This window comes from Heptranchias perlo, chromosome 21 (assembly GCF_035084215.1).
Source record: "Heptranchias perlo isolate sHepPer1 chromosome 21, sHepPer1.hap1, whole genome shotgun sequence".
NCBI classification, from domain to species: Eukaryota; Metazoa; Chordata; class Chondrichthyes; order Hexanchiformes; family Hexanchidae; genus Heptranchias; species Heptranchias perlo.
This window is the reverse complement of record NC_090345.1, coordinates 49364506-49380130: the sequence shown is the minus strand read 5'-3', so window position 1 is coordinate 49380130 and position 15625 is coordinate 49364506. Positions and strand designations below refer to the sequence as shown.

At 46.0% G+C, this 15625-nt stretch overlaps 1 protein-coding gene across 1 annotated transcript in view; it reads left to right on the top strand.

The window, feature by feature from the left end:
- Window positions 1-3569: 3569 nt before the first annotated feature.
- The window catches only part of LOC137340253 (broad substrate specificity ATP-binding cassette transporter ABCG2-like), a 192241-nt gene continuing 180185 nt past the window's right edge, over window positions 3570-15625 (top strand). The window contains exon 1 of the mRNA XM_068002671.1: window positions 3570-3841. Within this exon, the coding sequence (XP_067858772.1) occupies window positions 3570-3841 (272 nt within the window). The remainder of the gene's footprint in view (window positions 3842-15625) is intronic.

Here is a 15625-nt window from a genome sequence, read left to right as displayed (position 1 = left end):
CAGTTTGACATTTAAAGTTATGAGAAAGGTAGAAAGCAAGAAAGGACAGGTGAAGTGTGTTGTTGCTCATCTATGGCACTATGTGAGGGAAGGTGCATCTGTAGTTAGCAGCTGAAACAGGATGGGAGAAGTGATCAGTGGTTCAGAGTGCAATCAGAGCACAGTGAGGGTAGTAAATGTAGAAGTGGCTCATGTATAAAGATTTTACAGGGAAGAGTCACAGGAAGCACGTATCTTACTCTAGTGAAGTCATTAAGCGTCTTCTTGTACCGCAAAGCAGTCCTGGGAGTCTAGAAGGTGGCAGTCACTGCCACAGTGACCTCCCATTATTACTGGACACTTGGCAGATCTCCTGACTCCAATTTAACACAGCCTGTCTCTCTTCCTGCTTAGCTTCATCACAAGAACATCCAGGTCAGACTCCTTAAAGCTTGTTGCTCTTCTTTTGAATATGGTTGTCACCCTTCTCACTCAAGTTGTCCTCTTCCTCCGGTGCTGCCATTATCTCTATTTAAGCAGCAGCAAATTTTATGTCCTCCTGCTGCATCAGGTCTCCATCTCTTCCACAAATATTTTTTAGCATCCTCTATCTGCGAAACTTTCAGGGTGCATTTGGTGCCCTAACACCTGCCTCTTCATGAGTTTCCCCCCACCTCCTGGCATATTTGAGGTGTTGCAAGCTATATTTGCACAGCATGTATGCTTTTCAATATTTAAGTTATCTGAGCCTGTAATTTATGGTGGGGTTATTGTTGTGAGGTCACAGCAGGCAGGAGTCCTGCCTCGCCTCATTTCCGGCTGTGCAACAGTGCCATCGGAATTGTGGGCCCACAATATATATCAGTAATAGTGAGGAGATTGACATCTTGCCATACCAGTTCCTTGAATGGCTCAGGTTTGTGCATCATAGTCCATGCCAATCTCAAGAACCTTTCCCCATTGATTCTTGAGATTCTGCCAACCATCAGTGGTCTCCTTTAAGGAGGAATGTCCTTAAAAAGATGAATCACAACCAACTGCAATTTGATGGCAAATCAGCATTTTAATGAAATGAAATGGGTGATTGCAGGTAATATTACTGCATTTTGCTGTTAGAAAGATGTGAAGTGGCCTGGGTGAATTTATATTTCTGTACTTGTATAAATATGTTCAGAGACATCTCCACAAATTCATTACATCCAAGTAATGAATCATCTAATATTAAAAAATCAAAGTAGACTAGAAGAAAGGCTTTTTGAAACAAGATGCTGTACAGTCAGTCCGGTAACAAAACACAGGCGACTGCAAGGAGAGGAGGTTCTGCCCTAGGCTGTAGGACAGAATGCAAAGGATACTGGGGGAGAACTTGGACCTCGTACCTGTTTCGGGGATCAACATCCTGCGCCCCTAGGAAGCCTGAAAAACGTTTGATCCAATATTGGATCGGGTCATTTTTCAGCCGTCTAAAACAATGTTTCATATCAAGCTTCATCTCACCAAGCATTTGCTCGGTCTGCCTTAGTAAAGATGGAAGTCACACACACGTGACAGATATGGATGTTCAGTTCCGATCAAAATTCCTACACCCCGGGTCCTGCTATTGTACAGATACATATAAGGCAGTTTGAGTCAACTCCTATAAAAGTAAGACATTCAGGGGGAAAAATTCGATAAGGATCCATTTTGGGCGGTGTAACACCCCGCACCCGACAGACCCTGGGTAGGCAAGACGGATGTTTGGACCCCAGGGAGCACTTACCTGCAATCAGCGTTCCTTTCCAGGCCTTGCATGGGAATCAATGCAATTTGCACTTTCAACCACCAGAGGGAGTTCAATCTCTTAAAGGGAGGATGTTTCTTAGAAATCTCTTAAAGGTAGCTGGTACCTGTTATTTGCTGAAAATAACAGTCTACTGTCTGCATGGAATCTGAACAGAGATCAGACATCGCACATGTAAAACACAGATGTAGATCTTATCCCTATGTTTACACACTGATGAATTATGTTAAAACATTGAATAAAGGTTGCGCACTACTAAATCCCACGTCCTCCAATCTGCACACCAGACCTCACCAATCTGCCGATCGGAGTTGGTATCAGGCCTGCGAGACCGCATGCACGAAGGTTCTCTGCTGATGCACTAGAGACCTTGGATGCAAGAGGTGGACAGAAGGAGGGACATCCTGTATCCGCGGGGGGGGGGGGGGGGGGGGTGCAAGAGGCCCTCCAGACACATACTCAAAAGGCAGTGGGAGGCAGCAGGGGACGGAGTCAATGCCAGGCACACAGCATCATGAACATGGATGCAGTGCAGGGAGAAGTTCAGTGCTTTGACATGAGTGGTCAAGGTGAGTGAGGTCAACTGTCAAGTGGCGTCTCCTACCAACTGCACCACACACTACACCCTCCACCCCCCACATACCAATAAACTCTTTCCATCAGTACTCAATTCTTCCAATCAGGTGCTTCCTCTCACCCTTACACATTACCACCGTTTCAAGCCGCCCACCCACAACTCACAGGCCACACACACTGGCAACTATTCAACCATGATAGGCACATCACCCAGGCACACGTCCCGCTTTCTTGCAGGAGACGGTGGCGCATATCAAGAGGCAGCAAGTGGCCGTGGCATTTAGCCCCTCGAGCCTGTTCCACCATTCATGGTGAACCTGTGACCTAACTCCATATACCCTTCTTATCCCCATATCTCTTAATACCTTTGGTTCACATAAATCTATCAATCTCAGATTTAACATTCACAAGTGAGCTAACATCAACTGCTGTCTGCAGAAGAGCTTTCCAAACATCTCCCACCCTTTGCATGTAGAAGCATTTCCTAACTTCACTTCTGCACATCCTGGCTGTAAATGTTAGGCCATGTCCCAGCGTCCTAGTATTGATGTCAAGGAGACCTCCAAAGATAGTTACAAATGTCTCGGCAGCCAGAAGCAATAATCCAGCCACTAACCTGTAAATCCTGCACGGTCCCTTTAAATAGCGCCAGTGGGGTGTCCTTCAGGCACTCTAAGACACGTTCAAATGGTCGGGGTTAAGACTGTGCGTTGAGTTGACCATTAAGCCCCAAAATGGTGTCTGTCATTTTAAATCAGCGTTGCATACTGATTGAAGCCATTTTCTCCCTACTTTACATGATTCCAGCATCCGTTACCTGCGCCTGTGCAAACTCCTATACCAAGATGGTGTCTGGTGCAAGTCTCGCAGGAAACATGCGTGCACATCCAAGATGCCATCTTGGATGTCGGAGAGGCCGTGTAGTGCCGAAACAACGGGCGCTACACGGCCCAATTTAGCGCCCTCAGACTTCTTAGGGGAGCGCCTGATGCTATTGAATCTGAGAGGGTATCTATGCCAGATCTGAATTCGCATCAGTGCCTATTTTTAGTGCAAATATTATTATTCCCCCTACATTTTCTGTTTTTAATTCAGGTCTCCAGCATTGTAGTTTTTCCTTTTTACATCCTTTTATTTGCTTTTTCAGCATGATTAATAATTTTATAACTCTGTAACTTGCTGTTCTTTTTCTGCCAGCATGAATACCATTTTAAGGAGCTGCTATTTTACACAAATGGAAAATAGAATCAGTGAAAAGACTTTGGCTAGCAACCCAGACCCTAACCAGCTCAAATTATGTCTCCCTGAAACTCAAAGCATTGTTCCTGAGGTGGACTATGAAGGGATTGATACTACATTTCAGTGCTCTGACATGAACAAGGATTCGCTCAGAAGTCCCCGGGGGTCTGTGGTCAGTTTCCATAACATTCAGTACTCAGTCAACATCTCCAGTGGCCTTACATGCATGCAAAAAGTGACCAGAAAACAAATTCTCTACGGTATCAAGTAAGTTCATTGTTGTATATACATCCTGTTCCTCTCTCACTTTTGGTTAATAATTGAAAATAATAATAATGGAAAACATTTATCTTGCATGACCCTCCTGGTTCAGGTATAACCCTGCTTCCCCTATTCATGAGGCTAGTCATGTCAGGGTGAAGCCAGGAGTCACGTACAGATCATGTGGACCATTGCAGAATAGAAACTGAAGATTTCATAGTTACAGGGAAGCAGTGACATGTATCCCTATGTGTCTATTTTCATGCGCATTTTGGCAGTTTCTCTGGATCCGACCCCATCACTTCTATCTCATTTGTTTTTCTCTCTTGGCCCCTCCTGGGTCCTTCTCTCTTCCCTTTCCCATCACCCAGTCATGCGACCTTTAATTTGTCTCCTCTTGGGTACTTTGCCCCCCTCTGCCAATCCCTAACCCAACCCATTACTACTTCCCTGCCTTCCTACACTCCTGCTGTCTTTCCAGGTTTGAATTTGGATAAGCCCACAGCTACTGTCTGCGCCTCTCTTGACATTCTCCAAATGGTCAATCGAAGCACCCGTCACTGTCTCTGTACAAGCAGTAACCCAAACTACTGCATCCTCCTCTCTCGCCAACCTTCCCATCCAGCAAGCTTGGTGCAGACTGACTTTGCCAATCTCCCAATCATCCCGCACACACTACCCGCCACTGCTGCCTTGGACACTGCTAGCGGACCAACAATCATCACCCCTTGCATTTCCCTCCAGAATGTTTGTTCACTCGAGAACAAGGCCCTAGCCATCCACAAACTTATATTGGATGGTTGCATTGACATCCTTGGCTCGTGGGTGACGATATCGTGCCCCTTACTGAAGCCGCCCCACATGGCTAAACTTTGCAAAACCTGCCCTGACCAAAATGCTGCGGTGGCAGTATGGCCCTTATCACCAAATCACATCTTGGCCTCTCTACCCATAAGAACATAAGAAATAGGAGCAGGAGTAGGCCAATCGGCCCTCGAGCCTGCTCCGCCATTCAATAAGATCATGGCTGATCTGATCCCAACCACAAATCTAAAGAACACAAGAAGTAGGAGCAGGACCCGGCCACTCAGCCCCTGGGCCCTCTCCGCCACCCACAGGGCATTGACCGATCCGAACTTGGCTTCATGTCCAATTTCCTGCCCGCTCCCCATAACCCCTAATTCCCTTTACTTCTAGGAAACTGTCTATTTCTGTTTTAAATTTATCTAATGATGTAGCTTCCACAGCTTCCTGGGGCAGCAAATTCCACAGACCTACCACCCTCTGAGTGAAGAAGTTTCTCCTCATCTCAGTTTTGAAAGAGCAGCCCCTTATTCTAAGATTATGCCCCCTCGTTCTAGTTTCACCCATCTTTGGGAACATCCTTACTGCATCCACCCGATCAAGCCCCTTCACAATCTTATATGTTTCAATAAGATCGCCTCTCATTCTTCTGAACTCCAATGAGTAGAGTCCCAATCTACTCAACCTCTCCTCATATGTCCACCCCCTCATCCCCGGGATTAACCGAGTGAACCTTCTTTGTACTGCCTCGAGAGCAAGTATGTCTTTTCTTAAGTGTGGACACCAAAACTGTATGCAGTATTCCAGGTGCGGTCTCATCAATACCTTATATAACTGCAGCAATACCTCCCTGTTTTTATATTCTATCCCCCTAGCAATAAAAGCCAACATTCCGTTGGCTTTCTTGATCACCTGCTGCACCTGCATACCAACTTTTTGATTTTCTTGCACTAGGATCCCCAGATCCCTTTATACTGCAGTACTTTCCAGTCTCTCGCCATTAAGAAAATAACTTGCTCTCTGATTTTTCCTGCCAAAGTGCATAACCTCACATTTTCCTATATTATATTGCATCTGCCAAATCTCCGCCCACTCACCCAGCCTGTCTATATCCCCTTGCAGGTTTTTTATGTCCTCCTCACTCTCTACTTTCCCTCCCATCTTTGTATCATCTGCAAATTTTGATATGTTGCACTCGGTCCCCTCCTCCAAATCGTTAATATAGATTGTAAAGAGTTGGGGACCCAGCACCGACCCCTGTGGAACACCACTGGTTACTGGTTGCCAGTCCGAGAATGAACCATTTATCCCAACTCTTTGCCTCCTGTTCGATAACCAATCCTCCACCCATGCCAGAATATTACCCCCAATCCCGTGATTTTTTATCTTAAGTAATAATCTTTTATGTGGCACTGTGTCGAATGCCTTCTGGAAGTCTAAATACACTACGTCCACTGGTTCCCCTTTATCCACCCTGTACGTTATATCCTCAAAGAACTTAAGCAAATTTGTCAGACATGACTTCCCCTTCATAAAGCCATGCTGACTTTGTCCTATTAAATTATGCTTATCTAAATGTTCCTTTACTGTCTCCTTAATAATAGACTCCAAAATTTTACCCACCACAGATGTTAGGCTAACTGGCCTATAATTTCCAGCCTTCTGCCTACTATCCTTTTTAAATAATGGTGTTACATTAGCAGTTTTCCAATCTGCCGGGACCTCTCCTGAGTCCAGGGAATTTTGGAAAATTATCACCAAAGCATCCACAATCTCTACTGCCACTTCCCTCAAGACCCTAGGATGTAAGCCATCAGGTCCAGGGGATTTATCCGCTTTGAGTCCCATTATTTTACTGAGTACCATCTCCTGAGTGATTTTAATCGTATTTAGCTCCTCCCCCCGTAGAGCCCTCTGTTTGTCCAGTGTTGGGATATTCTTAGTGTCCTCTACCATAAAGACTGAAACAAAATATTTGTTCAGCATTTTTGCCATCTCCATGTTTCCCACCATTAATTTCCCGGTCTCATCCTCTAAGGGAAAGACGTTTGCCTTCGCCACCCTTTTTCTTTTTATATAACTATAGAAACTCTTGCTATCTGTTTTTATATTTTTTGCTAATTTCTTTTCATAATCTAACTTCCCTTTCTTAATCAATCCTTTAGTTACTTTTTGCTGTCTTTTGAAGACTTCCCAATCTTCTATCGTCCCACTAAGTTTGGCTACCTTATATGTCCTTGTTTTTAGTCGGATACTATCCTTGATTTCTTTACTTAGCCACGGATGGCTGTCATTTCTTTTACACCCTTTTTCCCTCAGTGGAATATTTTTTTTTTGAAAGTTGTAAAATAACTCCCTAAATGAACACCACTGCTCATGTACCGTCTTACCCTTTAATCTATTTTCCCAGTCCACTTTAATCAATTCCGCTCTCATACCATCATAGTCTCCTTTATTCAAGCTCAGTACGCTTGTTTGAGAATCAACCTTCTCACCCTCTAATTGGATATGGAATTCAACCATGTTGTGGTCGCTCGTTCCAAGGGGATCCTTAACTCGGACATTATTAATTAATCCTGACTCATTACACAGGACCAGGTCCAAGGTTGCCTGCCCCCTTGTTGGATCAGTTACATACTGCTCAAGAAATCCATCCCTGATGCACTCAATGAACTCTTCCTCAAGGCTGCTCTGCCCAATTTGATTTGTCCAGTTAATATGATAGTTAAAATCCCCCATAATTATAGCTGTTCCCTTATTACATGCCCCGACTATTTCCTGATTAATACTTCTTCCAGCAGAGTTGCAACTATTAGGAGGCCTATATACTACGCCCACTAGTGTTTTTTTCCCCTTATTATTCCTTATCTCTACCCAAACTGTTTCATTATCTTGATGCTTTGTCCCAATATCATTTATCTGTATTACAGTGATTCCTTCCTTTATTAACATAGCCACCCCACCTCCCCTTCCTTCCTGCCTGTCCTTCCTGATTGTTAAATACCCTGGCATATTTAATTCCCAGTCGTTGTCACCCTGCAGCCATGTTTCTGTAATGGCCACAAGATCATACCCATACGTCGTTATTTGTGCCGTTAACTCGTCCATTTTGTTATGAATGCTACGTGCATTCAGATAAAGAACTTTCAAATCTGTTTTGTGACGCTTAGTTCCTGCTTTTTCCTTTTTTAACACTTTACCTATTACTCCATACCTTCTGTCCCTTCCTGTTACGCTTTCCTCTGTCTCCCTGCTCAGGTTCCCAACCCCCTGCCTCTTTAGTTTAAACCCTCCCCAACAGCACTAGCAAACACTCCTCCTAGGACAGCAGTCCCGGCCCTGCCCAGGTGCAGACCGTCCGGTTTGTACTGGTCCCACCTCCCCCAGAACCGTTTCCAGTGTCCCAGGAATTTGAATCCCTCCCCCTTGCACCATTCCTCGAGCCACGTATTCATTTGAAATATCCTCCTATTTCTACTCTGACTAGCACGTGGCACTGGCAGCAATCCTGAGATTACTACCTTTGAGGTCCTATTTTTTAATTTACCTCCTAACTCCCTATATTCTGCTTTTAGGACCTCATCCCCTTTTTTACCTATATCGTTGGTGCCTATGTGCACCACGACAGTTGGCTGTTCGCCCTCCCCCTCCAAAATGTTCTGTAGCCGCTCCGAGACGTGGGTTCAGGACTAGGGCAGGGGTCCTTGATCCTTGCACCAGGGAGGCAACACACCATCCTGGAGTCTCGGTTGCGGCCGCAGAAACGCCTGTCTATTCCCCTTACAATTGAGTCCCCTATTACTATAGCTCTTCCACTCTTTTTCCTCCCAGCCTGTGCAGCAGAGCCACCCGTGGTGCCAGGAAGTTGGCTGCTGCTGCCTTCCCCTGATAAGTCATCCCCCCCAACAGCATCCAAAGTGGCATATCTGTTTGAGAGGGGGATGGCCACAGGGGACCCCTGCACTACCTGCCTGCACCTCTTACTCTTCCTGGTGGTCACCCATTCACTTCCTGCCTGTATACCCTTTACCTGCGGTGTGACCAACTCGCTAAACGTGCTATCCACGAGTTTCTCTGCATCGCGGATACTCCACAGTGAGATACTTTCTCCTCCTTTGAGCACTTCACCTTCTTCCATACCTCTCATCTCTCCTTTAAAATTCTCGTTATCTACCACCCCCTAATCTTACGCTGAGTTTCTCATGATATCCTCCCTTCTTTTCTCCCTCAACCTCAAGACTGAGTGATTATTCATCCTCAATGATTTTAATCTTCATTTCTGCTCCTTTTGCCCTCTCTCTGAATTCATTGACTTCCTCTTCTCCCTAAATCTCTCTCTCCATATAAACTCTTCTCCCCATATTTATGGCCATCCCCTCGACTTTGCCATCTCCCGTGGCCTCGCTACTCCCATGGTCTCTATCACAGACAAGGCCATACCCAACCACTTCCTTGTACCCCTCATTAGCTACTTCCAACCACACTTCTTTCTGTGTCCACCCCTGGAAGAAACTCTTCACCAAGTGACTTACAACTGCATTTTCTAAATCCTTACTGTCTAGTCCTTGGCCCTCCATTTACCATAATATATCTGCAGCTATCGATCTGTGCAATCACTGTTAACCTTTGGTACCCTTATCATCAGCAAAACCTTTGTCCTCTCCCATCCCAGTAGACCATCCTTTAATAATCCCCATCTTCCCTCCCTGAAGTCCAAGGAGTGCAGACTTGAGGGTATCTGGCATACAACTGGTTTAGCCATCCATGACCAGATCTGACTGGACCACATCAAGCGCTATAGGTCCTCACTGCCCTCTCCTAAAACTGCCCACTACTCCAAGATCCTCCTAGAGAGCAAAGATAACCCCTGGTTTCTTTTCTCCACTACCAATCGTCTCCTTGAACCCCTCTCTGCCACCTCCAACAACAAGTTTTGAGGAGTTCATGGACCTCTTTGTCACTAAGATTGAGACTATCCATTCAGCTGCCTCTGCTACTTCACCCCTTCCCCTGGCTCCTTTCTTCCAGTCTCACCCCTGCCCTAGTCCTGAACCCACGTCTTTTTCTAGTCTCTTTTCTACCTCCCACCATGCCCTTTCTGAGTTCATTTGTGCATGAGACCCATCTCCTGCTCCCTTGAGTGCATTTCCAACAAACTGCTGACCACCGAACTTCTCTTCCTGGTCCCCATGCTTCCTGACATTGGAAACATAGTCGCTGCCGCTTATAGCGGGTGTGTTGGTGTCAACATAATTTGCCTGCTGTACGTGGTGGCCAGTGTAACAAATAAATGATGTGTGAAGTAGAGGAGGTAGAAAAGAACTCAGGATAATTCCGGAAGAACTTGCAAAACGTCAAGTTATTTTGTTCAGCCCTGGAACTGTTTACCAGGCGGTCAGACTGTGATGGGGCGGACGGAAAGTTTCTGTAGGAGGGTAGTTAAACAGACACCGAATCTGGAGAAAACGGTAACACTGGTTATGTTCCCAATAACCTCCTTTTACAATTGAAATTGTCTTTCAAGAACTCTTACATGTTGGTCAATAATAGTTTATTGGACTGGGAAACTGCTTCTCAATACACAATTAACGTCACTTGTTTGGATTCATCATAATCGTCATGTTAATTTTAAAATGGAGCCTAAATGTATCTAGCTCAGCAAACCGGCAAGAAGGGCTCGCAGCAGTGGCAGGAGTTCTAGATGCCACGGGGGTTGGGACATCATGGGGTTTAAATTGGTTAACCCCCGAAAACAGGCGCTGGGATTGCAGTGTGTGATTGACCCGTACCCGGTCGTTGAGATGCAGGTAGCACGTAACATTCGTGCTGCCTGGTGTTTTGCTTGATTCTGCATACAGCCAGCACTACCTGCGCTGTTGAGTATCTGCTCACCAGCAAGGGACCCAGATATCACGATTGGCTAGCACCACTTAAAGGCAGCCTGTGCCTCTTAAAGAGGAGGTGCACTGTGGCTGCAGGAAGTGGTGGAAGTCAATGGTGAAGTGAATCTGTGCTGCAATATAGTGAAGCATGGTGATAACGGGAACTCTGGAATTTTTAATGAACTACAACTTGGCTGCTCAAAGTTTGCGAGACTTTTATATTTTCAAAATATAAGATACAGGTCTGAACGGAGATCAGAAATCGCACACATAAAACACAGATGCCGGTCCCATCCTTATGTTTACAAACTGTTGCGTTCTTTCAAAATATTGAATAAAGGTTGCTACATCCCACATCCTCCAATCTGCACACCAGACCCCACCAAACTGCCGATCTGAGTTTGTACCAGGCCTGCGAGAGAGGTTCTCTGATGATGCACTAGAGGCCTTGGTGCAAGAGGTGGATAGAAGGAGGGGCATCCTATATCTGCAGGGGGGCAAGAGGCCCTCCAGACATATGCTGCCGAGGCAGTAGGGAACGAGGTCAATGCCAGGAGCATAGCACCATGAACATGGATGCAGTGCAGGAAGAAGTGCAATGACTTGACACGAGTGGTCAAGGTGAGTGAGTTCAACTGTCTAGTGCCACCTCCTACCTGCTGCACCACTAGCCGCATCCGCTGCTTTACGCACTACACCCCCCATTATCCACCTATCAACAAACTCTTTCTTTCAATTAGTACTCAACTCTTCCAATCAGATGTTTCGTCTCACCCTCACACATTACTACTGTTGCAAGCCGCACACCCACAACTCACAGGTCACACACGCTGGCAGCTATTCAACCATGACAATCACATCACCCAAACATCTTGCAGGATACTCACCGACACACGTTCTGCTTTCTTGCAGGAGAAAGTGACACATAACAGGAGGCAGTAATTGGCAATGGCTCCATGGAATATGAACCTGTTGTCCTCTCAGGATGACAGCACTCCTGTCCTACCCCTGCCACTCCGCCAATGCCCTTGCTATTGCCTGTCAGCTAGCCAACCCACTCCCTGTAGAGTATTGAAACTTGATAATAGGAACAGGAGTAGGCCATTTCACCCCTTAACCCCCATTCACTGAGATCATAGCAAATCTGTGACCTTACCCGCCTTAGTCTCATATCCCTTAATATCTTTGGTTAACAAAAATCTGTCAATCTCAGATTTAAAATTAGCAATTGAGCTAGCATCAACTGCCGTTTGTGGAAGAGAATTCCAAACTTCTACCACCCTTTGCGTGTAGAAGCATTTCCTAACTTCACTCCTGAAAACCCTGGCTCTAATTTTTAGGCTTTGTACCCTCATCCTAGTATTCAAGTATAGGAGACCTCCAAAAACAGATACAGCTGCATCAGTAGCCAAAAGCAATAATCCAGCAAAGAACCTGTAACTCCTGCATGATCCCTTTATATAGTGCTGGTGGGGGGTCTTCCATGCCGTTTAAGACCTGTTCAGCTGTGCGAGGTTGGCTGGTATGTGGAGTTCCAAAATCGCATCTGTCCCTTTAAATTAACATTGCACACTGAAATACCACATAATCTCCTTGCTTTACATGCTGCCAACGTTCATTAAGTGCGTGTCCGCAAATGCCTTTAACAGTTTTGTGTCCTACGCACGTCATGCTGGAAGTGTGTGCGTGCATCTCGGATGCCATTTTTGGTGCTCAGGAGTCCATGTAGCGCCTACATAACAGACGCTATGCAGCCCAATTTAGCCCTGAATGACAGGTAATTGCATTTTAATGAGGTGCAAACAATTGTTTGAACTGCCTGAAGTAGCCGGCACATTTAATATGGCTGAAGCGGCACCTTTGTAATTGACGCCTATGCTAATGGCAAATGGTTAGTGTACCCCTTTCAAAACAACTGTAATCCCTTCTCAAAAATCCCACCTCAACCCCTGTGTCCTTGGAAATGTTTACCCTATCTTCAGCCTCCCATTCCTCTCCAAGGTTCTTGAATGTATTGTTACTTCCCAAATCCATGCCCATCTTTCCCACAACTTCATGTTTGAATCTCTCCAATCTGCCACAGCGTTGAAATAGACCAATGTCACAAATAATATCCTCCTTATTCTCCTCGACCTCTCTGCAGCCTTTGACACAGTTGACTATACCATTCTCCTTCAACGCCCTTCCTCAGTTGTCCAGCTCAGTGGGAGTGCCCACGCTTAGTTCCACTTTCACATTTCTGATTGCAGCCAGAGCCACTCCAGCAATGGCTTCTCTTCCCACCCCTACACGATTACTTCTGAGGTCCTCTAATGATCTATCCTTAGCTCCCTCCTGTAGGGTTTTTGTTTTAACTCTCTTAACTCTTAAGATCAACAAAGGCTTTTCTAAATATTGATTTTATTAACATTAAAATAAAATAGTTTTACAGATAGAGATTCATACAATCTTAGAAGTACAACTCAAAACTCAGCATGGCCAATTCTTCTGCTTCAGGAGATTGAGAGGTTAATAATCCATCGACAACCTGTGTGGTGTTCTTCTGGTCTGCCTCGTCGTCTCTTTTCTCTTTTTCACTTTAGGATGGCTGCTCTTATTCCATTCTTGCTGGCAAAAATAAGCTTTTCAGTAACAACAACTTGCATTTATGTAGCACCTTTAATGTAGTAAAGCATCCCGAGGCGCTTCACAGGAGCACTATCAAACAAAATTTGACACCGAGCCACATAAGGAGATATTAGGTGACCAAAAGCCTGGTCAAAGAGGTAGGTTTTAAGGAGCATTTTAAAGGAGGAGAGAAAGGTAGAGAGCCGGAGAGGTTTAGGGAGGGAATTCCAGAGCCGCCAATGGTGGAGCGATTAAAATCGGGGATACGCAAGAGGCAAGAATTGGAGGAGCGCAGAGATCTTGGAGGGTTGTAGGGCTGGAGGAGGTTACAGAAATAGGGAGGGGCGAGGCCAAGGAGGGATTTGAAAACAAGGATGAGAATTTTAAACATTGCATTCTCTCTCTCCCCTGGTTACACAGACTGATACTACCAAACATCCTGGAATAAGATCTGGAATAAAAAGCTAGTAACAGTAATGGTGACCATGAAACTACTGGATTGTCATAAAAACCCATCTGGTTCACTAATATCCTTTAGGAAAGGAAACCTGCCGTCCTTACCCGGTCTGGCCTATATGTGAATCCAGACCCACAGCAATATAGTTGATTCTTAACTGCCCTCTGAAATGGCCCAGTAAGCCACTCAGTTGTATATCCCACTACAAAAAGTCATAAGAATAAAACTGGACAGACCACCCGGCATCGGACCACTAGGCACCGGACATGACAAAGGCAAACCTGCAAAGTCCTCCTCATTAACATTTGGGGACTTGTGCCAAAATTGGGTGAGCTGTCCCACAGACTAGTCAAGCAACAGCCTGACATAACCATACTCACAGAATCATACCTTTCAGCCAACGTCCCAGACTCCTCCATCACCATCCCTGGGTATGTCCTGTTCCACCGGCAGGACAGACGCACCAGAGGTGGCGGCACGGCAGTATACAGTCAGGAGGGAGTGGCCCTGGTAGTCCTCAACATTGACTCTGGACTCCGTGAAGTCTTATGGCATCAGGTCAAACAGGGGCAAGGAAACCTCCTGCTGATTACCACCTATCACCCTCCCTCAGCTGATGAATCAGTACTTCTCCATGTTGAGCACCATTTGGAGGAAGCATTGAGGGTAGCAAGGGCATAGAATGGATGAGGGATTTCAATGTCCATCACCAAGAGTGGCTCGGTAGCACCACTACTGATCGAGCTGGCTGAGTCCTGAAGGACATAGCTGCCAGACTGGGCCTGCAGCAGGTGGTGAGTGAACCAACATGAGGGAAAAACCTACTTGACCTCGTCCTCACCAATCTATCTGTCACAGATGCATCTGTTCATGACAGTATTGGTAGGAGTGATCACCGCACAGTCCTTGTGGAGACAAAGTCCCATCTTCATACTGAGAACACTGTCCATCGTGTTGTGTGGCACTACCACTGAGCTAAATGGGATAGATTCAGAACAGATCTAGCACTCAAAACTGGGCATCCATAAGGCACCATGGGCCATCAGCAGCAGCAGAATTGTGTTCCACCATAATCTGTAACCTCATGGCCCAGCATATCCCTCACTCTACCATTACCAACAAGCCAGGGGATCAACCCTGGTTCAATGAGGAGTGTAGAAGAGCATGCTAGAAGCAGCACCAGGTGTACCTAAAAATGAGGTGCCAACCTAGTGAACCTACAACACAGGACTACTTGCATGCTAAACAGCGGAAGCAGCATGAGCTGCTCGTATGATTCTGTGAGTATGGCTATGTCAGGCTGTTGCTTGACTAGCTGTTTGACCTGATGCATCCCACAACCAAAGGATCAGATCATAGCTCTGCAGTCCTGCCACATCCAGTCCTGAATGGTGGTGGACAATTAAACAACTAACGGGAGGAGGAGGCTCCATGAACATTCCCATCCTCAATGATGGCAGAGCCCAGCACGTGAGTGCAAAATGACAAGGCTGAAGCATTTACAGCCACCTTCAGCCGGAAGTGCCGAGTGGATGATCCATCTCGGCCTCCTCCCGAGTTTCCCACCATCACAGAAGCCAGTCTTCAGCCAATTGGATTCACTCCACGTGATATCAAGAAACGGCTGAGTGCACTGGATGCAGCAAAGTGTATGGGCCCCGACAACATCCCGGCTGTGGTGCTGAAGACTTGTGCTCCAGAACTAGCCGCGCCTCTAGGCTCGAGGGGCCGGATGGTCTACTCCTGCTCCTATTTCTTATGTTCTTCTTATGTCCTTATGTAGCCAAGCTGTTCCAGTACAGCTACAACACTGGCATCTACCCGACAAAGTGGAAAATTGCCCAGGTATGCCCTGTACACAAAAAGCAGGACAAATCCAATCCAGCCAGTTATTGCCCCATCACTCTACTCTCAATCATCAGCAAAGTGATGGAAGGTGTCGTTGACAGTGCTATCAATCGGCACTTACTCACCAATAACCTGCTCACCGGTGCTCAGTTTGGGTTCCATCAATACCATTCGGCTCCAGACCTCATTGCA